Here is a 26,402-nt window from a genome sequence, read left to right as displayed (position 1 = left end):
CATAGATAAACTTACTAAGCTGGGCATAAATCCCTACGTCACTTGATGGGTTGCCAACTGGCTTACTTTTACAGTACCCAGACTGTAAAAGTAGCTGACTCCAAATCCAGCTCCAGACAAGTGGAGTACCTCAGGGTTCAGTCCTGGGACCACTCTTGTTTGGCATCTACTTCTCTGAAGTACAGGCCAACACTAAGGGACTCTGGCTAACAAAGTTCGCAGATGACTGCAAACTGGGAGCCATTATTGAATCCCCAAATGATATGGATATTCTACAAAAGGGCCTGACAGAAACAGATGCTTGGCGCCAGAGCCATGGGCTCAAGCTTAATGCCAAGAAATGTATAGTTATCCCCTTTGGGAAAAACCATGTACCCATGAATTACCACATAAGTGGCAGTACACTAAACACCGAAAGTGTGATGAGAGACTTAGGGACACAGGTGGACAGTGGTCTCACCTTCAATAACCACATTGCCACAACAGTCAGGAAATTCTTCTATGTGGCACACCTCATCACTAAGAGCTTTTCATCCAGAAAAAAGGAGGTCATTGTCCCACTGTACTCATCCCTCATTAGACTCATTATAGAGTACAACGCCCCATTTGGTATGTACCTCACAAGACATCTGCAACAGCTGGAAAGGTTGCAGAAATACATCACTAAAAGAATCACAGGCCTAAAGCAGATGCCCTATGCTGACCATCTAAAAAAACTCCAGCTATACTCTGTGGCATATCGTCTACTCAGAGGTGATCTCTGCTTACCATGCAAGGCGATGTCAAACCCTGAGCTGTTGGACATGCTCCACTTAAAGAAATCCCAATCCCTCAGAACCACAAGCTCCAGGGATCTAAACCTTGTCATCACAATGAACAAAACATGCTGGAGGGATAGGTTCCTGACCCCGAGACTCCCCATACTCTGGAATAGACTGCCCATACATGACAAACAGAGCGTCTCATTGGCCCTCTTCAAAAGGAACCTTGACGATTGGATGGGAGATAGGGAATTCACCCTGGGGATCATGTCAGTTGCCCTGCTAGACGGCAGTCCAGGGAAGTAAATGTTGTGGGAAGAAATATCCAGGGAATTGTTATGACTAGGCTTGTATAGGCCCTAGGGCCGATAGCCTAGTACCAACCTATGACCCTATGAACATCACGTGTTTCAGCTGTATGGCAATTCTGAATGCCCATGACTTAATTACTTTTAAGTAGTTTCAGTGGACAATTTCAGGCCTATAAAGCCAAACCTCAATAGCTGTGGATATGCATATTTCGGCCTTGTTATGACCTCATCAGCAAAGCACAAGCAGAGTGTTTGGCTAAGCATAAGAAACACAGGGGTGTTATACCCAGCTGATGTCCATTACCATTAGGGTGACTGCAGAATATCCCACCTAACAAATTAAAACAATGCGTGAGAAGGTCACACAGAAAAAACAATCATTAAAGACTAAATGAAAACTCCAGGCAAGCTAGAACTTCCACTGAGTGACCTCTCAGATCTCTTGTATTGCCATATAGCTAAAACACCTGATGTTCATAAGGGTCATTTCCATATATCCCATGTGCCTCTGATACAAGAGGTCTGAGAAGTCTTTCAGTGGAAGGTCTAGTTTGCCTGAACATTATTATCCTAGGAAAGAAGTCTAGAGCCTGAAAGAAGCAAATGCTAGGAAAGAATTTGCAATGTAATTATATAAACAAGGTATATACAGCCGTACCCTGACAAAATATACAGAAAAAAATGGAACTGGAGGGAGGGGAAGGCAACTTCAACAGTACATCTCCTGTTACGGTAAATTCATTTAGACAACTGTACTATATTCCACATTAAGATCACTGTAGCAGTAGCCTAAGTTCAATAGACAGATTTACTATAGCCTTACTATATAAACATAGAGGTAGGACAGAATTCATGCATCCAGGTACCCCTGGAGAATGGTCCTTGCAAAGCCTGATCTGGATGTGGAAAGGGGTCCAGTTTGTCTTGATTTGTAGAAGTATGTACATAGGACCTAGTTGCTGTCTCAAGAAAACTGCTAGGATCTGGACATGGTAAGGCCTCGCTGTGTATAATTATGATGACTGCCAATAAAAGCAATTACTAGAAAATGGAAATCAAAATCTAAACCAACAATACTTGAAGTAATGAATATAGTAACAGATATAAAACAGCTGGAATTGGGACGTTAAGAAAAGGGTATGAGCAAACTACATAGGAAAAAATGGGAATTGTGGGAACAATACATGCAGAGGAGGATTGAGGTTTAAAAGAAGGCAGGACTTAAATGAGGAATGTAATGTTTGACTGAAAATGATTGGGTACATTATAAGTGATGTATAATATTTGCAACTGGGAGTGTGTCATTATGGTTTGTGATGTAAAATGCTTGCAACTGGGATTGTGACAGTGTGGTTTGTTTTCATTTATGTAAATGTATAATTGCATGTGTCGTAAGTGATGGTTTAATAAAGATGTTTCTTGTTTAAAAAAAGGACAGGAATTGAATCATTTATGTAATGTTGCTTAGGTTATATTAATATATAGCAATATATGATAAATATGTTTGTAAGCGTGAACTTATTAATACAGTTTGATTACTTTTATATACATGTAAATTTGTCTATGTCACAAGTGATAATTCAATAAAGTTGTTTACAGAAATTGAAAGAAAACTTCTAGGGTCCACCCCTTGCCAAAAAGCCACAGACTAAGCCGAAGCCCTGGAAGAATAGGCCCTAACCATGCCTGGAAATGACTTGATATGTTGAGCATAGGAGAAAGAAAAAGCATGAAACAACCACCTGAAAACTCTGCTTTGATACTGTTGTCCTTTCTTTTACCTTCATAGGAGACAAACAGCTGTTTGGCTTTCCTGAAGGATAGAATTATGCCCTAGTAGTATCTGAGATGCCTGTGGACATTCAGACTAAGAAAATTTTTTCTTCCTTTGTCTAAGGTTCTGGGAAGAATTCAGTGAGATTAAAAGTTTTATTTTAAAGTAAAATCTGAAGCCAATAGGCACAAAAGAAAGATTACTTCTCAAAGAAAATGTGTCCTCATGGAAAATGAGATAGGTCTGACTTACTGTAAGAATTTATAACGCAGATACTCTTCTTGCAGATGTTAGAGCAATGAGTAGCACAATTTTCCATATTAAGAATTGCAAAAACAGCCTAATGAGCTGATTGCAATGGAAGAAATGTCAATTTTTTCAAACATAATATAAAGAGCCCAAAAAGGAACCACTGGTTTTCACTGTGGGCAGGTGTGTGTGTGTGGGGGGGGGGGGGTTACTTTCGCAAACTGCTTGACATGAGGTCAGGAAGAAATGGGAGGGCGTCTAAGGGCAGATAAGCAGAAAAAGCAAAAAATGAACTCTGACAGAGAAATAATAAAGGCCAAAAAACAACTGATACAAAATCAATAACAAAAGGAAACTGGGACTTAAGAACATCATAGTTATCGGAAAGACACTAGTTAGAACATCTTTTCTACTTACAGGTATATAATTTTCTAGCAGCAGTTTATTTCACCTCCATAGATCCTGCTGTGTGTCCTCCAAAAAACTACCTAGAAGGTATCAAGAGCTCCATCATCCAGAGAATTAGCTGCAGTGGTTTCAGATTGGGATGTATCAAACAATCCTTGCCTTGTGTGGGTAAATCCAGTCTATGGAGAAACTTGTGGTAATTGCCCTTGGTCGAATTCAAAAGAAAGGTAACCACTGCTGCCTTGGCCAAAGGGGAGTCATCAGCATAATCTTTGGAGAGTCCCTGAGAATCTTTAGAAGGATACTGTGAATCAGTGGAAAGCATATAGGAACAGTCCCGTCAAATGGAATGAAAAAACATCTTTCTTGGCCTGTTTGTAAGGAATCGTGGAATAGTTTTTTTTTTTAATTATTTGTTTTAAAAGGAAGCAAACAGATCTATTAGAGGTTGTCCCCACAACTAGATAAATTTGTGAAAGACCCCCAGTTGAAGTTTCCATTGCTGAGGGGTTGACCTGCTCAGCTTGTCTTCCACAATGTTTCCTCTGAAAAGGATGTATGTAGCCTGAATAGTCATAATGAGTTGAGTTGCTACCTCCCCTCCAAGCAGTCATAGAAAGTCTGCAAAGGGAAAAGGATCTGATTGTTTATGTTCTGTACCACTGTGGTATTGTCTGTGATAACTGCTGAGATCCTGGAGACCATGACTTAATTAAGACTTTCAAAGCATAGATTACTTCCAACATCAGCAATAAATAAGGTACTTTTCAGTGGAAAAACAAGTAGAAAGAATGCTGCTTCAGAAATACTGGGTAGAAACATTTTAACTATTTTATTGTTCCAGCTAACTTGCTTGTTCAGCAAAAGCATTCTGTTTCACGTACACAAATCGTCCTGTCGCACATGCACCATCAGAAATGGTAAGAGTTAACCCTTTGCAATAAGAATTCCCTTTGCAGGAATAATTAGAATTTTGGGACCTTTGCAAAAAAGGAGGTCTTGGAGTGGTTTCAAAGTTCCTCCTTAGTTTGGCACTAGAAAACCTGTGAATAAAAACCTTATGCCCATTGTGGTTGAGTGCATAAGTTCTGTCACCCACAAAACCACCATTAGCTGTAAAAAGGAGAAAACAGGACATCAGCTTATCAGGATGACAAGGAATCCCTGAAAAGGAGGGTGGTATTCCCATAGCCATTTGTACCCCTGATGTAAAATACTCCAAACCTACTTGTCTGAGTCAGTTTGACGCCACTGTGGAAGACAGAGGCTTAGACTGAGGAAGAGAGTTGAAGGATTGCCAGAGTGAGAAGAGAGAAGGAACAGGAAAAGGCAAAAAGTCATTCATCCTTTTCTGACTGTTCGTGAATGGGAGGCTGCTCATTGTTTAACTACACCTCCTAGCCACTGCACTTTGAAAATTATGCTTGTTGGAATACATACAACTAGAATATTATGACATTTCTATGTTGCAGGTGTTAATTTTTTTCTTTTTTTTTCTTTCTTATTTTGTGAATTGTACTCTTGCAGTCAGAATACTGGTAGCGAGTGGCCATTCTATATGCTGTGGTCTTGAATACCATGGCACTATGAGTGATTCACATACATGCAGCTCATCTGTAAATCACACACCAGAGATATGAAAGGCAAAACAAGATGCATGGAAACATGTTTTAGAGCTCAGCAGACCTTGCTGAGTTTAACACAAAAGAAAGAAAATGAAAGAAATACCAAAAATATAAAGTTCAAGAATTGCGTTCAACATTTACTTTCCATTATCTTGCACATCCATTTTAAAATGGAATCTGAAGTAGGAGATTCATTTGTCTGCAACCTGTGGGTTATGGATCCGATATCGGATCCGAACCGGCATGGTTTTCCAGCTATGGATCCGAGCTCTCAGCTCCTCCCCTCACCCATAATGCCCTGCTCTCCCTACATGACCCCAGATCTAGTTTGCCGCGCTGGTGACCAGATTGGAATTCAGAGCTCTTCAGCTAAGTGGTTATTTTTTCAATTTAAAGTCTTAAATTTAATATTTTTTAGTTAGTTTTGTGTGAAAGTTGTAGGTTCCCCATCCTTATAGCTTAAAGTTTTTAAGTTTTAATAACTTTTATAACTTTAGTTATCCCTCCCCTCGCTGGTGCGTAGTGTGTGTTTGGGCCTGTGTTTGCTTGGCTAGTTAGCCCTTATTATTGTTTTATTTTTCAAAAAAAAAAAAAAAAAACAAAGGTAGTAGTAGTGTCCTTAGGATGTCTGACCCCCCTAAGGCTTTTTTCTCGAAGTGCTCCGAGTGTGGCCATAAGCTTTCTCCTGCTGATGGCCACACTCTGTGCGTTCGATACCTTGGGGTTGAACACCTCACTTCTGGATGTTCCATTTGTGCAGGGTTCAACCCCAGGGCATTGAAGGAGCGGAGGTCGAAGCTGGTCCTGGCGGGCCTTTTGCCCCCGGACTCTGCTTCGGCTACCGCTCCTTCAGGGGGTACCATTTCTACGGTTCCCTCCTCTCTTGCTCCCCCTCCTCCACCGGGGACTCAACCTCCCTCTAGTGGTTTGGAGGAGAGGGAAGCAAGAAAAAAGGACCGGAGGGAGAAGCACCATAAGCGGCGGGCCGAGACCTCTGTTTCGGCCCCGCCTGCCAAGCGGGCTTCTCCTCCGGCCTCCTTGTCTGCTGGTTCTCCCCCTCCTCGGCTCCGGTCTCCAGTGTGCTTCTCACCGGGACCTGAGGAGGAGGAGCCCCGATCTCCGTCGAGGCTATCGAGGAGGCACTCAAGGCCTACCTCGGTAGCCTCGTCGAGATCTACTTACAGTTTATCTGACGCTGATCTGGACCGGATGATGAGAAGGTTCATCCAGGCCCAGATGCAGATGGGAGTGCTCCTGCCCCCCCCCCCAATCTGGGGGGGAGCTAGACCCCTTTCTTTAAACCTGTAGCTCCTTCTCCGACCTGCTACCCAGGTTCGGAGCGATTGGAGCCGAGCAGCTTCGGAGCCGGGGGTGGGTCGGCGCCGATAGTACTGGGTACTTCGGATCCGACCCTGCCCTCGAGTGCTTCGGATCCGACCTCTCGGAGCCTGGATCCGAGCTTCGGGTCTGGGGGGATCAGTGCTCCTTCGGCGCCGTCGGTGTCGGAGCGCACTGCCCCCTCGGATCCGAGTGCTTCGGTGCCGGCTCCGATCCACTCTTCGGATCCGAGGGGGAGCCGATTATCGGATCCTTTGGTCGAGGTTGGCTCCCCCTCGGCTTTTGATGTAGTGGAGAGGGCCCTGTTGAGGGTTTCCGGACCCCCGGCACTTGCTTCGGCTCCATCCCACGCCCCATCTGCACTGGGCCAGGATTACACCATCCGGCCAATGGGACAGCCCGCTCCTTTGCCCCAAGTTGTTCCTCTGGAACATGACACCGCTTGCGAGGGGTCCTCGGACAGCCCCCCTGAGGATGTCCCTCGCAAGCATACGTGCAAAAGGAGGCACATAGACTCCCCCGAGTCTCTCACAGAAGACACGGATTTGGAGGAAGGGGAAGGCTCCCCAAGATCACCCCCCGAGGATGTCTCCTTTGGAGACATCATGGAAATGCTTTGCATAAGGGGGGGGTGGTCTGCCCCCAAGTCTTCCTTGGACGAGTCCCTGTTCTTGGAGGCATTTGAAGCGGGCCCATCTACCTCTTGGGTGTCCCCTCCTGCCGACCCCCTGGTGGACCTGATTACCACCAGGGTTTGGAAGGAACTGGACACCGTGAAGCCAATCCCAAAAAGGCCAGACCGCATCCTTAGTCCCCCGGCTGACCGTGCCCACTGGAGCAAGGGGCCTCCAGTAGATGCCATGTTGACGGCGGCAGCCACCAAGAGGGAACTTGCTCAGGAGAGTCCCTCAGTCCATCCCCCGAGCAAGGAGTCTCGGATGATGGACCGCTTGGGGAAGCGAATGTTTAGTTCAGCGACCTTTTCAGTGAGGGCGCTGAACTACTTGGCACATGTGATTAGGATGCAGCGCGATCTTATCAAGGAATACGCTGCATCCCCCCCAGAGTCTATGTAGGAGGAGGACAAACTGTTGCACTCCACCCGTATGGCCACTGTCAGGTCCATGACTAATACCTCTATGCGGTTACTGTCCCATGCTACAGGGGGAGCCGCTAGAGCCGCAGGGGCAGGCCTAGTTACTAGACGACAGGCCTGGCTCCGCCATTGTGATTTCACGGAGCCCTTCAAGGCGTCATTCACGAACGCTCCCTTCGATGGTTCTGCCCTTTTTGGCAAAACGGTTCGCGATACTTTGACCCAGAGCGAGAAGGACGGGAAGACGCTGTCTGCTGTCGGAATCCGCTTCTCGGTGCCCCAGAGGTCCTATTCTAGGAACCAAAAGGGCCAAAAGAAGATGTGGTTCCGGAAGTCGCAGCAGTCCCAACCTGCTCCAGACAGCCAGTCCTTCCGGGGCAGAGGAGGACAGGGAGGACGCCGCCCTAGGGGCAGAGGGGATCCCAGGAACTTCGGGTCCAGAGAACCTTTCTCTGAACGGCCCGCACAGCAGCCCTGAAGGGTTGCCCGGCTGCTCCACTCTGGAGGCAGTCGGGGGGATGTTTCTCGGAGCACCTAGCGGCATGGGAGTCCATAACGTCAGACCGCTGGGTCCTCCGCATAGTATCCAGAGGTTACCGCATTCCGTTTCATCACACTCCAAAATTAAAATCCCTCCCCGACGTTCCACCCGGTCAGTGGGAGGCCGCTTTGGCAGAAATTGGCCATCTGCTGAAGAAAAGAGCCATCCAGCCCGTCCCCCCAGACCAGATCGGATCGGGGTTCTACTCCAGGTTCTTTTTAGTGCCAAAAAAGATGGGGACCTAAGACCAATTTTAGACCTGTCACTCTCAAACCTGGCAGTTCCCAAGGAGAAGTTCCGAATGGTTACCTTGCAGTCCATTCTCCCCCTTCTGGGAGAAAATCATTGGATGTGCTCTATAGACCTCAAAGATGCGTACTACCACATTCTAATGGACAGACGCTCCAGGAGGTTTCTTCGCTTCCGGCTAGGAGCCAGTCACTACCAATTCAGGGTCCTTCCCTTTGGTCTCACCACAGCCCCCAGGGTGTTCACCAAAGTATTAGCAGTGGTAGCGGCCCACCTGAGGCTTCAGGGGGTACAGGTCTTCCCATACCTGGACGACTGGCTCCTTACCGCCCCAACAAGGCATCTACTGTTATTGGCGCGAGACTCCTTTCTCCATCTAGCTCCCCGCCTAGGCATCACAATAAATGCAGAAAAATCCAACCTAGCCCCTACGCAGCTCATAGATTTTATAGGGGCCAGGTTAGACACAAGGCAGTTGAGAGCCTTCCTCACGGCGGACAGAGTTCAGAATCTACAGCTCCAGGTGCGGGCCATCCTCCACTCCAGTTCAGTTCCGGCGGAATTGGTCCTGAGGGCTCTAGGGTCCATGGCAGCAGCGATAGCTCTTCTACCTCTCGCCAGGCTCAATATGCGGGTCCTTCAATGGACACTTCTAGTTCAGTGGTCTTATCTTGCTCTCCCTATGCATCATCCCATAGCGATCAGCAAGGTTTGCAAGCCGTCCCTCTTGTGGTGGCTCCACTCCCAAGATCTCCACAGAGGCCGCAACTTTTATGCTTCTCCCCCTCTCGCCACGGTGACCACGGACGCCTCCCGCCTCGGGTGGGGGGGGCATTTTGCAGGCCGGATGGTCCAAGGCACGTGGAACGATTCAGAGACCTTACTGCATATCAATGTTCTAGAGATGAGAGCAGTGCTCTTAGCGTTGCGAGCACTTCAGGCTTTTCTTCCCTTGGGAACTATTGCGATTCAGTCGGACAACATGTCTGTCGTCTGGTATATCAACAAACAGGGGGGAACCAGGTCTTACCCTCTTTGTCGAGAAGCCATGAGAGTGTGGGAATGGGCAATCTCCACCAACCGCTTTCTCATCGCAGCGCATATTCCGGGTCGGTCCAACATCCTTGCGGACAAGCTCAGTCGCACCATTCTCTCCCCTTACGAGTGGTCTCTCAATGTTCAAGTAGCGAAATGCATCTTCGCACGGTGGGGAACTCCTTGTTGCGATCTTTTTGCGTCTCCCTCAAACACCAAGTGCGACAGTTTTTTCGCTCTAATACCTCCGACCGGAGATACCCCAAGAGACGCTCTGGTGCATGCTTGGCCCCCCGGTCTTCTTTACGCTTACCCTCCTTTGCCTCTGATGCTCCAAGTTCTTCAGAAAGCCTCCCGGTTGGGGTGCAGAATGATTCTCATTGCCCCATTCTGGCCTCGACAGATCTGGTTCCCTTTCCTAAGGTCTCACTCAGTGAATCCACCTTGGATTCTAGATCCCATTCTGGATCTGATATCTCACCCGTCCCATCTACCAACCCCGAATCTGGACAACCTGAAGCTAACTGCTTGGCTGCTCCAGTTCCACTCCTGATCAGGACTCCCGGTATTTCATCTCCCGTTAAGGCCATCCTGGTAGCGGCTCATAAACCATCTACCAGGAAAGTTTACCGCAGCAAGTGGAAACGGTTCTCCATTTGGGCGGAGCGGCAAGGTCCAGACCCCTTCACAGTTCCCCTTCCTCTGGCGCTTGACTTCCTAACCTCTCTTTTTAATGATGGTGCCGGCAGTTCCACGGTCAAAGTACAACTTGCGGCAATTTCGCACTATCATATTGGTCATGACTCCAGTCCACTGATGTCTGCCAAACTGTGTAAAATCTTCCTGAAAGGTACTTTTCTTCTTAGGCCCGCTGTAAAGCAAGCGGTTCCTCTATGGGACCTTTCCTTGGTTCTTCAGGCCTTGACCGCTCCCCCCTTTGAACCTGCAGCCACGGTAGATCTGAAATTTTTATCTCTCAAGACGGCCTTTTTAGTGGCCATTACTTCGGCCAAGAGAGTTTCGGAACTTCAAGCCTTGTCCATCAAGCCTTTTTACTTGGTCTTTCATCCGGACCGTGTGTTCCTCAGGACCATCCCGTCCTTTCTTCCCAAGGTAGCTTCTGAAGCAAATATTAATCAATCCATTAACCTCCCTGTTTTCTTCCCTAAATATCAAAACAAGGGTGAATACAAGCTACATTCCTTAGATGTTCACAGGCAGCTTCGTTTTTATCTAAACAGGACAGCTGGTCATAGGCAATCCGACCAGTTGTTTGTTTCCTTTGCCAAATTTAATTTGGGTAAACCAATTTCCAAAGTCTCCTTATCACGCTGGATTTCACAATGCATCTTATTGGCTTATCAAGCTTCTGGGAGACCCGCACCTGAGGGAGTACATGCCCATTCAACCCGGTCAGTTTCTACCTCAGCAGCCTTTAAAGCTAGGATTCCTCTGGATGATATTTGTTCAGCAGCCACTTGGGCTTCATCCCATACCTTTATTTCCCACTACAAGTTGGATATTACATCTAGAGGCAGAGCATCCTTTGGCTCCGCGGTGCTCCGGAATATCCTTCCATGACGGCCGCCCAAGATTCAGGTAGCTGGGGACTCTGTCCCACAGGTTGCAGACAAATGAATCTCCTACTTCAGATTTAGAAGTTATGTACTTACCATAACGTTCCATCTGAGTAGGTGTATTCATTTGTCTGCAACCATCCCGCCCTCCTATCCCCCTGGCCTTGTCAGTTTCCTGCATAGTGTGTGTTACCCTTTGTAGGGTATGCTGATTTATGGCAAACTTGATCTGAGGTCATGTAGGGAGAGCAGGGTATTATGGGTGAGGGGATGAGCTGAGAGCTCGAAATCCATAGCTGGAAAACCATGCCGGTTCGGATCCGATATCGGATCCATAACCCACAGGTTGCAGACAAATGAATACACCTACTCAGATGGAACGTTATGGTAAGTACATAACTTCTAATTCGTTCTTCAAAACATAATGTTTTAGTGAACACAAGCCTTTCCAAGCATAATTTTTATGAACATATCATAAAGATGTATTTTTTTAAGGAAAAAGATATCTTATGATTTCCACACAGAATCTTTGTAATTATGAACAGGTTTTTAAAGGAATGATCATATTTATGTTTGGCATATACTTCTCAGAAGTACAGGCAAGCACGGAAGGGCTGTGGCTGACTAACTGGGTGCTATAATAGAGTCTCCGGCCGACATGGAGATCCTCCAGAAGGGCCTAAATGAGACTGATGCATGGTGTCAAAGCCATGGTCTCAAGCTAAATGCAAACAAAATGCATAGTAATCCCCTTTGTAAAAAACAGAGTACTCGCAAACTACAACATAGGAGGTAATCCCCTGAAATCTGAAGAAGAACTAAGGGATCTAGGGACCCAAGTAGATAGTCAGCTTTCCTTTGATAGCCATGTTGCCAAAGTGGTTAGAAAATCCTTCTATGTGACCCATCTGATTACGAAAGGGTTTGCATCAAGATCTAAGGATGTAATGGTGCCCCTCTACTCTTCCCTCATCAGACCCATTATTGAGTACAATGCACCAATTAGAATGTACCTGGCTAGACATCTCCAGCAGCTGGAGAGACCACAGAGGTACCTAGCCAGGAGGATTACTGGCCTCAAACAGTTGCCCTATGCAGCACGATTGAAAAAGCCAAGTCTGTTCTCTGTTGCATACTGCTTTCTCAGAGGCGATCTCTGTCTAACGTACAGAGCCATGTCCAACCGAGAATTGTTGAACATGCTCCATTTTAGCAAAACCAAATTTACTCGAGCTACACGCTCTAGGGATATAAACCTCAACACAACAAGGAATAGAACATGCTGGAGGGATAGATTCCCTTCGCAGAGACTTCCCTTACTATGGAACAGGGTCCCGATCTACATAAGACAGAGCCCCTCACTATCACTCTTCAAGAGGAACCTTGATGAGTGGATGGGTAACAGAAAGTTCACACCAGGGATCACACCAACAGCACTACTAGATAGGGGCCAAGGGTACTAGCTGCTACTACAAGGGTCTAGGGAACTACTAAAGGGGCGGTGAATACCGCATAACGTGGCTGGGCTAATATATGCCTTCGGGCAGATAGCCCAGTACCAACCTATGAACCTGTTATATTTTACAGACTACACAGACTTTTTTAAACAAATTATAATGGTCATTTTTCCCCATTTATATACTGTCACATTTATATTGAGTCTCTTGTGTCAGCAGTGTAAAAAACAAATTTCTAGTTTAGATGATGACATCATCTTCCTGATTTATACTTTTAATACAAGTGCTAAGAAATTTAAACCCATTTAAAATCAGTGGAATCTATTATAACACTACATGCACATGTATTATGCTTCCTACTGTGTGCCTCTGCCAAGAGCAAAATTAGTCAATGTGAGACTGTCTGGCATTTTTATTAAATGTAAAAAAAATGACTATTTCTTAACATACTGACATCTAATAACTGGCTTTTTATACCATGATACCTACACTTGTACATCTAATTGCAAACTATGACTCAGTCTGTATAATAAGGGTTTAGGTTGGTGATTTTTGATGCAATGGCTGTAAAACGTTCAATTTTCATAGTTTTTTTTTACAATAGCTTAATTTTTCACATTAGTAGCAACCCCATTACCCGAGATGGCTGCTGCATGTTACTAAAGAAGGCTGAAGTCACAATAATCAAAAATGCTACCGGTATGTGCATGTTCACAACTCACAGTACAACAATTTCTGTAATAAGATCATGCAAACTACAAATGTATGCAGAAGTACTGATTATTGTAGAGTGGTGGACAATCCCTGAAGTATGACATAAAACATCAACAAACACGTGTGAGTTTACAGGAAAGTAGACTTTAATCTGATGTGAAGAATACTGAAAGAACACAAACAAGAAACAAAAAGTAAGTGGCAAAGACTCCCTATTGAAATATTGAAACTGGCAGTAAATGGTCTTGAAAATCTGACAAAAAAAATACAGGAGTAAAGTGAATATCAAACATTGTTTTTCTCTTTTAGACTTGTTATTTGCAGGGATGCAAGCCCACCAACACTACTCAAAATGGGTGTCAAGCCCCCATGAACTAATATATAGTACCTCTGAGATTGCCATCCCTCTGAATAAAGGGAATATTCTGAGAAATAGCAATCTCAGACTTTAGATATTGAAGTCCAAAATGTTGGTCATTCTGTCTCCACATTCCGGGACTCAGCATTTCAAATGGAGACCAGTGGGGAAACATTACGGGAGTGCATCAAGGAAAAAGGAAAGAAGGAAATAAAATTGTGTATTAGAAAAATAAGAAAAACTAAGTTGGTATGATGGTTAAGGTGTTTGCCTTGCAGACACAAGGTACAGGGTTTGATTCTCACTTCTGGTATTAAAATTGGTTAGGCTTACAATGGTACTCAGGGGCAGCTAGTCTAGTAATTGGCTATGACCTGTGAATAAAGAGAAAAGGTAAATGGAAAGGCTAAAGTTACACAACCCTTTTTCCCATTTTTGCACATGGGGTTGTGGTGTCACGTCAGTATTGACAATCATCTAGAGCCAAGGTTTACACTGCCTGGTGATGGTAATTCTTCCACACCACACACTCGCACGCACACTCACAGCTGTGTCTAATTTAGAGTATGCAGTCCAGCTACTGTATGTCTTTGGAATGTGGGAGGAAACTGGAGTGGTTCACTGGCTCTAAGTGATTATCACTGTTGAAGTGACACCTCAACCCTGTGTGCAAAAATGGGGAAAAGGGGTTGTGGATGGATGGATCCTGAACCTGTCTGTTAGTTGGCATTTATCAAAAGTACAACATTTAAAAGAACAGAACACTCACTTTTTAAAAAAAAAAAAATAAATATTATTTTAGTTGTTTTTGTTCTGCCCAAAGGCTTCCCCAGTTGCCCCAACTGCTCTGTTTCTTCTTCCTAAAATAGAAAGTGTCAAGGCCATTCCTCACCCATAATAGTCAAGAGCCCTACAGCCTGTAAGCTCAAGCCTTATAGTCGAGAATCAGAGGCTCGGGAGCAGGCCAGTCTGTGATGATGAGGTCAGCACAACCTAACTCCTTCCACTCAGCTGTCATTTCACTAATTGACTGTTAATGTCAATTACAGTAGTGCTACTACCCCTGCTACTCCAAATAGCTGGGGCTACCACAGACACAGGAATGCTCATACTTCTCTACAAGGGAACCCACTATGCCCCCACCCCCTAGGGTAGGCATGTGCATTGTCTGTATACCAGGTTCAAAAGATTATGACTGCATTCATATATAACAAAAGACTTGGATAAATATGTTATTTATTTATTGTGTTAACTCCCCTTCTGACTATTATTCCTCCCTCCTGTAGCTCAGCTGACCCACTCATTCCTCTTGGAGTGAGACCTGTATAGCCCATTCATTCCCCTAGAGGTGAGGATCATGACAGTCAGGAGTGGTGCCTTCATTTGTGATAGGGACCTGTTTTTTTTTTTCTTGATATGCTACATGTTTTTTTTCAAAGTAAAGGGCACAACAATAAATAGCATAACAATGATGCTGTACTGATAGCACATACTAATACAGGGCTCTATCTCAGAAACTGCAAATTTCTAACAAAATTCTCAAGAAATATGGCACTCAGCTACTGACTGTAATTGCTGTTAAAAGAAAGAAGGCATCCATATATTCATGTAATGCATATAATTTTATGAGTTCCCATATCTGGATGGTGCTAGCATACTCCCATTGCCTTGGTCATATATGGGATTTTGATGGTTTTATTTTTCAAGTGACAGAAAGTTCACTTTAATGGAGAAGTATACTTAAATATTCTGAAGTAAGTTTTGGACATGTACTGAATTCTGCAGTCTTACACTAATTGATAAATACAACCCTTTACATAAACTGCATATACTGTAATCTGGTGGGCTGGAACATTTCAATTGCTATACAGGCTTAATGGTGGTCCCTACACCAAGAAAGGGCTATACCTCTGCAGCACATTGACATTTTTCAGTACAGCACATTTAGGTTTTCAGTTATAAATGCTCTTAGGTAGTGCTGTTAATAAATTATAAACTGCAGTTAGAGTTTGCTTTCAGGTGCAAAGGTAGTGGAAACTCTGCCACCATTAGAAACAACCTTGTGTACATATTTGTTGTGAGCTGTTTCATATGAAAAATTACAGGTGCAGTGGTTGAACCCGTTTATTCACAATACAAAGGTACAAAAGATAAAAACGTTACAAATAAAACTTCAAGAAATATACTTCATCTAAGCGCTTTCTTCCCATAAAATATGGGACTTCAGAACAAACTGAACTAGAAATCCAGCCACTTAAGTACATATTCCTTCCACCCTTAATTACATTCCATTATCCATCATTTAATAAAGTTTTAAAAGGATACAGACTCTCATACATACTTCAAAAGCTTAGAAACACAGTGTAAGTTAAAAAACAATGAAACATGAATATATATGAATAAATCAAGCATAACAATGCTATAATATTTATATATTTTTATGTTTTAATGTGTTGCTTGGTCTTTCTATTATTTATCCCATTATATTCCTTATTTTTAACACACTGGAAATGCTTACATTTTCATTAATACCTGAACAGTATGTAGCATCCAACTGCAACTGCCATTAAAACTCACTTAAATCCAGGAATAAGTTCAGCATTCTTCCTTGTGCGTCCTTAACTAGTTGTTTTAAAACTAAAAACTTAAATTCATGACTAGGGAATTCCTTCTGATGCCTGCTAAGTGCATTAGTCATTTTACATTTTTTCATATCTGTTAAATGTTCGTACAACCTATCCCTTAAGTGACTACTGGTTTTTCCCTATATAAAAAGAACCTGTAGTAGTGTATAGGAAGGATAGATCTTTAAAAAACATACTGGAAGGTTTTCACAATAGTGGACATGGAAACAATTAGGCAACTGTAAATATGGTATGTGCCCATACTGTCCTTATATTTTGGAGACAGGAGAAATGTTTCCTTTTTTAAATGGGAAAAGAATATTTTTTAAGGGACATTTCAGTTGTAATAGTACCAATGTGGTCTATATGTGCCAGGGCTGTACTACATTTTATATAGGGAAAACTATATAAATGCTTTGTATATAATGTTTGTATCATTTGACAGGGTAATGTATTTGAACTAGGATTGATTTTATAAAATCTCAGCAATACTGTATTCTTTTTAAAATTATCTTATGAATGTGGTGAACAGTAAATTAAATTTTGGGGTGTTTTATTGTATTTTGTTCACAACATGTATTGCGGTCTAGTAAGAAAACTGTTAAGAAGGATTAATTTTTGCACAGGTGTTTTATACATCCCAGCAGTACTTTCAAAAGTATATTGAAATCCAAATGCTTTCATTATTCTATATTATCAAGTGAAACGTGTGATATATAATCATTTCGTAGATTGCAATACTGATGATACTTGTATGTTCAGTATTTTATGTGGGGAAATATAGTTGAAAATTTAAATGGGGATAGCTGAACGCTTAACTGATATATCAGGAGAGACAATTTAACAAATGTTATACAATTAAAAGAAAACTAAAAGGTATAGAACATGGTTTTAAATTTCAGGTTGTCAAAATTGTTATACTGAATAAGTGGACTCATGGAGAATATTTTTGTATTACATAACTGATTGTTGATGGCTAACAGATGAATAGATTTTGCTTTTTAAAATATCATTCAGTACATTAGATAACATAAAAAATATTAAAGTACCAGCAACCAAAAAAATGTTCGTGTGCAAACAGATTTAGAGTATTAATAAGCAAATAAGAAATTTTTATCTTGTAGTTTATCAGTGATGTCATTTTACAGTGTGTTTTGTATTATCATTTAATGTTAATTGGAAGAGTTTCAGTTCTGATGAAGTCCTGGCAACTTAATGGGACGGAAGCACTTGTCTATTTTTTTCAATAAACAGCAATTTTATGTAACCTCTGGAGGTACGGATTTGATTTGTTTTATGTACTTTCTGGTAGTGCAGAGTTGATTTGTGTAGACCTTGTGGGCTATTTTTGAATTCTTGATTCTGTACATTAGCCTCATCTTCCTTATAATTTCAATATCCTGCAGCCAAGGTACAGTTATACAAACTTCCCAGCTTCCCTCATAGTATAAGCTGTCTGCCTTTTGTGTGGGTTTGTGTGTGGGGGGGTAAAGCTGTTATAATTTCCTAGGACTATTCCATTGTCAATGCTTTATATTCTGTGGCACAAGACTACAGTGTAACTGCTCTGAAAATTGCATAACAAAACTTGTTATGCATCTCTTTGTTGTCAGAGAAGTGCATAACAACGTTTCCCTTTTCTTGATTTTGGAGTGTAATCACCATGCGTAGCATAGCCCAAAGTTTCCTATTTACCCTTATGATGTCAAAAATGGACATATCAAGCTTATTTGTACTGATTTCAGTGTGTAATCAATACATTCTGAAGTAATGATGTGTTATAGGAAATCCTTATTCTAGTCTAAGAATTAGAACATTTAAGATTTAGTGCTAGTTATTTTCTACCAATGTTAGGAGGTGGGGAATTTTATAAGAAAGTTTTAACTGATTAAAAAGGTTTCCAACAATAATTTCGGTGTACTGATAAAAGTTTAAATAGTAATCTAGCCATCTGACAAATGTACTGTGATATATGGAAGAAAACAAAGACTCAGTGAAAGCCATTGCAAAAGCCCATACAGAAGGTACCCCTGCCAAGAAGTGAAACAGAGAGCTAAGCAGTATGAAGCAGTGTGGTTGACATTTGCACCACCCTATCAATCTCCAGTGCAGATGTGACCTGATTACGTTACACATCAGCTTATTTCCCTTTTTTGAGATATTGTCATGATTGCAGTCAGTATCTTTAAGCCCCATGGCTGTTTATTGGTAACAATCTGTCTTTTAATCTAATCTACTTTGAATCTGCAAAGATAGTTGAGCACACCATATCATTTGATCAACGTTTTAAGAGTTGCCAACACAGAACCTAGATGAATGTTATTTCACAGTGGTATACACATCTACGAGAACAGAGTCTATGGTGTAACCCAGTTGTATTACTGATCATGTTAGTACTCTTAGCACTAAAAGTGTATGAATAATGTACTTATTTTTATGTACTTTACATATTTTTTATTCACTTTCAGGCCTGAACTGGTAGTTAAAAAGCTACGGTATTATGCAAGATTTATAGTTGTATGTCTTCTCCTCAATAAAATGGACCTTGTAAAGGAGCTTGTAAAGGTGAGTTTTGCAGAGACCATTTTCACTTTATGCTTGTTATTATCTGGATTTCAAAATGTGTAGACTGTTTATTGAATAGGAAAGTAAATGATCATACAGTGTATTAAGACCTAGCCTTGACTAGTATTTGGAAAAAAAATGTAAGTTTAGGTAACCTTAAAGGTCTGTCTATAAAAAAAAATGACATGTTTTAGTGACATACATAGCAAATTGATTGCTTTAATGTAGCAGCGAGTGATGTTCTTTTATTCGCTGAAATGGTATATATTTTGTGTCTTGTAGCCCTTAGATGTTTTTAATGCAAAAGATTATCTTTGTACTGTTATAGCTCCATCATCATCGGTATCAACCCCCCTTTTCCACATTTTGTACATGGGGTTGAGGTGCCACATCAACAATGACCTTCACCTAGAGCATGTGTTCACACTACCAGGTAGATGTTTCTCAGTTATGTACTTATGTACATTTTTAAGACAACCTAGCCAAGCTAGAGTTTTTAGTGTGTGATACCTTAAATTTCCAGTAATAGAGGCCCTTGGGATATATGCAAATGACCCCTTAAGGGCATCAAGAGTTTCAGCTATATGGCTTCTGAATGTCCATGACTTTTTACTTTTCCTTTTAAAGTCTCTGTGGATACATTCTGCCAAATAAAGCAAAACATTTTTCAAGATGTGAAAAACCACTGAAAAGACCTGTTTGTACTGGTGAGAAGGAAGCATAAACACTGCAAAAACAGACGTCCGTTAACTAAACTCAAAAACAATTTTTAATGTAATATAATTCTATACACATATACAGCAGTCAACAGTAATGCTCAGTGTGTGTGAACCAGATCATGTTACACTTAACAGGAATTAATTCAAGAAGGAAAGGGGCTGAAAAAGGGAGGCAAATTAAAGTGTAAAGAAAAGGTTTCTTATATAAAGGAAGACGTGAAGTAAGCAAACCTGCTTCACTTAGGTAAAAACTGTAAACCTGGCACAGAAAGCACTATATGTCAGACTGTCTTGCACCTCTCTGTACAATGAGTTCCAAGGGCCAGATGTACTAAATGCTTTGTCCCAAAAATCCTTATGTATAAGGAAATCTCAAGAAAAACATGATCAGAAAATGCAAGCTTCTTAAAGATGAGGCAAATGAAACTTATCCTATTTTTTTTTTTTTTTTTGTAATTTTATTGCATGTATTTATGTATTTAAATGTGTTGGGTTACAGCACTGATCCCAGAGGACCAATAACTAGTCTGAGGCACAGACCAAGAGTAATACATAAAATACATCAAGATAAACCTAGCATTCACAAAGTAGTAATTATCTGATGTGTATAAAATACAATACATGTAAAATGCACATTATAGAATTAAAAGAAGTGTCAAAAACAGTGTGCCATGATTACAGCAGAAAATCAGTATTTACTAATTTTACCCAGCAGAGTCGTGAAAAGAGATGGGAGATTCCTTAAAATGAGTAGCATAGATGTAAAACGAAAGAAGCTAAGGAGAAGTAAGGAGGAGGGGGAAGTGTATGGACTGAAACAGAAGTGGAGGAAAATAGTGACATTATATAGATATGCTACTATTTGGTACTTTGTTGGAGAAATTGTGTATAGTTTAGATTATAATAATTAGAAACATTGTAGAGATGTTCTTTAAAACATGTAAGTGGAGGTGGAGGAACTGAAAGTAATCATTGAAAGAAGTATGTAAATTCTGGTAGATTTAAACCAAAGCACTGTGCTCATCTGTGTATATGTATATATATTTATTTATTTCTGTAGTTATGTATTTTTTATGTATTTACAAATAGTAATTACATATTTGCATAGTTTGCATGTGCCATTCAGTTGTTATTGACAACTGAACTCAGGTAATGTTTAAGCTGTATAAAGAAAGATAGATAAGTATTAGTATATTACCTTTTGCCTGAAAAGCAGGTGCAACATTAGGTTTATTTTGGGTGGTCTAAGAGTTTGGCTCTACTTCAAGGCTATGTGCTTTTCTAATGTCTGAAGGCAAATGGTTCCAAGTAATTCATGCTTTTTCCTCACTAACTGCAAGGCAGAATTATAGTCATTGTAGGATAAAAACCACTAACTGCATCTGTTGTAAGGTAGGGAGGAAAAGATCCAGTTTTTAGTTTATTGACAAGTTCTGAACAGTAGTTATTTTGTAAGAATTTATAGGTGATAATAGAGAAGAGTAATGTGACACATACTAGGACTGACAGTTTGCAGTCTGAAAGAGTTAAAACAGTGGTGTTTAGGTTGCTGAACATGCAAATGCTGTTTATTGTAGTTTATATGCTGCATATGTTGTAGCTGTTAATAAGGTGATGGGAAGGGCATATACCAGTCTGGGGATCTATACGTTTATGCCTAGGGCACAATAAGATTACAGGGAGATATCATTGTGGATAAAATAGGAGGCTTTTAACAAGTTGTTAATTTTGTGATCTTCTTAAAATGTATTTTAAATGAGAGATTTAGGGTCCGTCATAAGGCTGAGGTATTTGTATGGTGGAACTTCCTCAGTCTGTTTGTTGGCAGGGTCAGAGATAGTCTAAGGACTTCTGTTAGATAAGTTGTGATGAGTACCAAATAGCTGTATGGTTAACATTAGTTCATGATTATCATGAGTGCTGCAGCAACTTTAGTTATAAGGATTATATCCTGCTAAGGCTGTAACAGCCAGTGAATTTCCAAAGCTTTGAGGGGTCCTTCCATGCAATCAAACCGTTTCAGTCATTGAAGAGCAGTCCACTTGCAGGCAATCATGACTGATGGTCAACTAACACTTTCTGTTGCTTGGCAGATAAATTCCCTTGGGGGAGCTTCCACACTTTATTTTTATGACAGAAACTGAATTTTTTGTTGAGGTTATAAATTTTAAGCTAGGAAGTGTTTTTATTGACTGGACTTACAGCAGCTTTTAAAAAGGAGTGCTACTTTTTTCTTTGGTGGGTAAAAAGCTGTTAAAACTAATTAAAAACTACTTTTCTGAGGTAAGAGATGTGTTACTTTTACGGGCTAGAGTAAGTGTTTAAAGTGCATTTAATTGTTTTGGTGGAAAAAAGTGACTTTTTTAAATTACTTGTTTTACTGACTGCTACTGCCAGGTTTCGCCAGTAGGTAGGCATGTTTTTTGGCTTTACTGTGGAGCAGCCGGCTGATTCCTTGCCTAGCCGCAAAAGACGACAATTAATAAACAGCATTTCAACCACAACAGGCTGCTAAAGTTCCTCTTCCTCAGATGGGTGACTTTGCTGTGGCCATTTCTGGTTCCTCAGACCATTCATCTTTTCCGTGGCTCCCTCTGGTGTATTCTCTGTAGCCATCATAGTCTGGGGTCTACGACTGTGGGAGTGCCCTTGATGGGCAAGGAAAGACCATTCTTGTTGATCCTTGGAGAAGGGAAGGCCTCTGTGCCTAGTAAAAATGGATTACCTGTCCCCAGGCAGGTTTTGCCAGTCAAAAGTGGGTCAGCTTGTTCAGAATTTCTTGTCAAAAAGAAAACTCAGACAAATGTTTTTTCCCCATCTTAGTTACTCTGGACAGGAGTTGCATATTGGGCTTAATTCACAGTTTAATTCAGGTGCTTGACCCTTTCCAGTTTAACTGTTTCCAGTAAGAGGAAAAGAGAGTCTTCATTTTCTGAAGAAGTTCAAGATTTTGGAATACACAATCATTGTGAAGGGACATTATTTTTTTCTCCTTCCATTTCTGAGTCGGATTCTGAGGCAAGTATGACTTCAGCCAGTCCCTTTGAAGGATTTTCTTTTTTGGAAAATATTTCCATAATTAATCATTTGTTTTAATGGCAACATAATGACATCACACTGTCCCTGAAGAAGTATTATGATATATTGCAACTAGATTTTCCTGAACCTACTCCAGTCTGTGTTCTTTCAACATTGGAGGTTGTCTTTGTGACAGCCTGTAACTTGCCTGACAGCCAGCCTGCTGCCCCCAAGAAAGCAGATGGATAGTTCCTCAGTCTTGTACCCTTTTATACACTAATGCCAGATCAGACAGCAGTTAATTCCATTATCTGGTTAATACCAGACCCTCCCCTTCTGACAAGGATAGAAATAGTTTTTGATAGATTTGGGCAAAAGTGTTTTCTTCTGTAAACACATATTTTTTTAATTATCATATATAAAGCTGTATGTCAAGATTTATGCTTGCCTCTTTTGAGAACATGAGGAATATTATGACATGTGTTTCCTTGTCTGAGGAATACACATCTTTGTGTAACCTAATTGCCTCTGTGTCTCTAGTACCCATTGTTTAAAATGTACTTATGATTCTGCTGATTCTACTTCCGGGGCTGTTGCCACTGGAACAGTCAAAAGGAGGTTTGTCAGGTTGCGTATTCAAAGCCATCCCGAGGATGTCAAAGCTGAAATTTTGAATTCTCCTTTAGACAGAGAAAGAGCTGTTGGACTGTCTTCTGCAGAGATCCATAAAAAGTGGGATAAGAGAGGTAAGCTGATTTGTGAAGAGGTTTAATTCTACCTCCTCAACCCTTTGTTCAAAAAGGAAGATAAGCACATGCAGCAGATTGCTGCTAGGCAAACATTTAAAAGGCAATGGCAAGGAGGTCCCAAAAAGAGTAATGGAACCCTTAAGAACAAAAGGAGAATATAATAAGTCAGAATTACTATCTACAGGACTCCCCCTTCCCACCCTGGCAAAGCTTTAATTCTTCCAGAAAGGCTGAATCTCCATTTCTGTGTTTGACAACAAATAATTTTATTTTTCTGGTGTCCTTGGATTTAAAAAATGCTTATCACATTACTGTTGATGTAAATTTCAAATGTTTCTTAAGGTTTTATGTGTTTGGACCACACAGTTCTTTGCATTAACCAGTGGTCTATCCAGTAGTATCCACAAAGTGTCTAGTTCTTGTGTTGGTCTTCTACAGACTGCAGGGTATTCACATTTTTCCGTATTTGAACAAAGTGCTTATCTTTGCAGAGTCTTTTTCAGATTGTCAGGAATCTCAATTGAGTGAGGGATCTCCTTCACAGATATGAGTTCCAGGAAAACATACAAAGATCTTGTTTCCCCCTTTCTCACAAGATTGTTTTCCTGGGATGTCTCCCAGATACCTTAGTTCAAAGAGCTCTTCTTCCACAGATACAGTCAATGTTGTAGAGTGATAGGCTGGTGAGTTCCCATATGAAAGAGCAGCAGATGACCAGGATGCAGTTAAAGAGAATATGATACAGGAAAATGTGGCACTTTTTCTAGAATACCCACAGGAAATGGAGAATAAAGAATGTGCCGTTAGTTTAGAAGAAAATTATCTTAGGGAAGAGTTGCTTGATGTAATAGAGATGGATAGATATATTAAGATCAATGAAAAAATATAGTACAGAAAGTCAGTAAGACCCAAATTTTTAGAAGTGTGATAAAACAAATGAATGCAGTAATCAGGACTATTAATAGAAATTCTTGTGATGTAACAGAAGTAAATAGGATATATTACTGTGCAGCTAAATTAATAGCAGATAAAGTCTTACCACAAAAAACAGATGACAGAAGGGAAAGGAAGGGAAGAAATCAAATGCCATAATGGAAGTATCGGAGAGAGAAAACAATAAAACAATTAAGACAAGAAGTGTCACTGTTAGAAGACTACAGAAGGAGGAACAGATAAAAAAAATACTTAGTAAGATAGACGTGATAAAAGCAACACACAGTATCAGAACAGACCAGGATTTGTCATACACAATTGCAAATAATAAACCAAAGATATCAGCAAAGGCAAAAAAACATAGAAGATATGCAGGTTAATGTAAAGGAAAGGTACAAAATAAGCAATTCATTGATGACCCAAAAAAAGTTTTATACAGAATTAGGAAACAAGACAAAAGGAATCGAAATACCATGAGAAAAAGAAGACATAGACACATTTTGGAGAAATATCTATAAAAACTCTGTGGAACATAAGTAAGATGCTGAATTGATAAAGGAAGTAAAAGAAATAGAAGTTCAAATGTACAGGATATGAAATGGGATGAAGTAACAGAAAGAGAAACTTATACAAAGTCAAAAAAAGCTCCTAAATGGGAAAACCTCAGGCCCAGATGCCGTACCTAACTTCTGGCTAAAAGTATTAACATCCTTACATGAAGATACCGCGGTGGTACGGTGGTAGCGTTGTTACCTCACAGCAAGAGGTTCTCCTGTTCGATTCTCGGCTAGGCTTGGGAGTGCCTTCTGTGTGGAGTCTGCATGTCCTCCCCACGGTTGGGTAGCATTCGAAAGACATACGTGCGTAAATGGGTGTGCCTTCGTTGAAGGTTGAGCGTCGAGCTGGCACCTTGGCGTTTTGTAAAAATCTACTGCCAGTCATTAGCGGACCGGAGTTCCGCTGTGGCGACCCCTTACCGGGAAAAGCTGAAAGACAAACAACAACAACATGAAGATTTAGCCCAGAGTAACAACTACTTATGCACATCCTGAACAGACACAAGCCTGGTTAACAACAGGAAAAGTAATGCTCCTCCTTAAGAGTGAGCCTGCAAACTATCCTAAATACTATAGACCTGTAACGTGCCTTCCAGCGATTTATCAACTGTATACTGGAATTGATGCCAACAGAGTTTATAGTCGTTTAGAAGAAAACTCAATTACAACAATAGAACAAAATAGCAATAAAAGAAAGTCATATGAAACAAAGGATCATTTGTTGTTAAATAAAGTCATAAAGAAGAATTGTAAAAAAGGAAAGAATCTCAGTGTAATGAACAGACTACAGAAAAAACATTTGACAGTATCCCACATTGATGGATAAATGAGTGCATACAGATGTATAAGATAACACCCTATATTGATTGATTACATTACAGTGACAATGAAACAATGGCAAACCATTTTACAGTTGAGCTGTGGTAAGGGACAAATTATTATTCCAGAGTGGCTCTTTGTAACTGCTGCCCTTTTGTCTTGCCCTTAACAAATTAAGTCATGGTTACAGTTTGGCTCCCAGAAAACAATTAAGTGTAAATACTTCAGATTCTTTTTCTAGATGATTAACTGTATAGCTCATTAGAAGAGGAACTGAAAGCACAGCTTCAAGTGGTCAAAACTTTCTCTGATGATATAAGAATGTCATTTAGTCTTAATAAATAAATGTGCAAAACCAGTCTTTAAACCAGGAAAGCTGCAACACCAAAATAAATATCAGCCTGGGACAGGAATGTGATATAAAGGAACTTGAGCAAGAGGGTTTGTGTAAATATTTGGGAATTGTTGAAGGATCGACAATAAAACACGGACAAATACGAACAAAACTTAGTAAGGAATATTTTAAAAGACTAAAATTAATACCAAAAACAACCCTGACATCTGGGAACAAAGTCCAAGCTATAAACCAATTTGCTCTTCCTGTTCTAACTTAGTTTTGGGGTGATTGACTGGCCCCAAAAGGTACTGGATCAGTTGGGCAGGAAAATAAGAAAAATGCATTGCGTTTATCATATGATTTATAAAAGTCACCATATACCAAGATTATATATTCCTTGTTCTGAAGGAGGTATGGGCTTCCTTGATATTGATTACATGTATAGATCTGTGGTCATAGGAATGCATACATGTCTGCTGACCTCACAAGATCCAAATATAGTGAAAGCTTTAAAACATGAGGAGAACCAGTCTAAGATGACTTCCCTGCTTAGTTTTGCAGAAGCATATCAGCATTGACCAAGAATGG

The 26,402-nt window shown here is 41.0% G+C and overlaps 1 protein-coding gene across 8 annotated transcripts in view; it reads left to right on the top strand.

Annotated features, from left to right (window-relative positions):
- SCAI (suppressor of cancer cell invasion) overlaps positions 1-26,402 on the top strand; it is a 2,763,600-nt gene that overhangs the window by 1,406,363 nt on the left and 1,330,835 nt on the right. For all 8 annotated transcript variants that reach the window (XM_044058030.1, XM_044058027.1, XM_044058025.1 and 5 more), the window contains one exon: positions 18,586-18,682. In XM_044058030.1, the coding sequence (XP_043913965.1) occupies positions 18,586-18,682 (97 nt within the window). The remainder of the gene's footprint in view (positions 1-18,585; positions 18,683-26,402) is intronic.

The sequence above is a fragment of the Protopterus annectens genome, chromosome 16.part0 (genome assembly GCF_019279795.1).
Source record: "Protopterus annectens isolate FY-2018-M chromosome 16.part0, PAN1.0, whole genome shotgun sequence".
In the NCBI taxonomy this organism is placed as follows: Eukaryota; Metazoa; Chordata; order Ceratodontiformes; family Protopteridae; genus Protopterus; species Protopterus annectens.
This window is presented reverse-complemented; position numbering and strand designations above follow the sequence as displayed.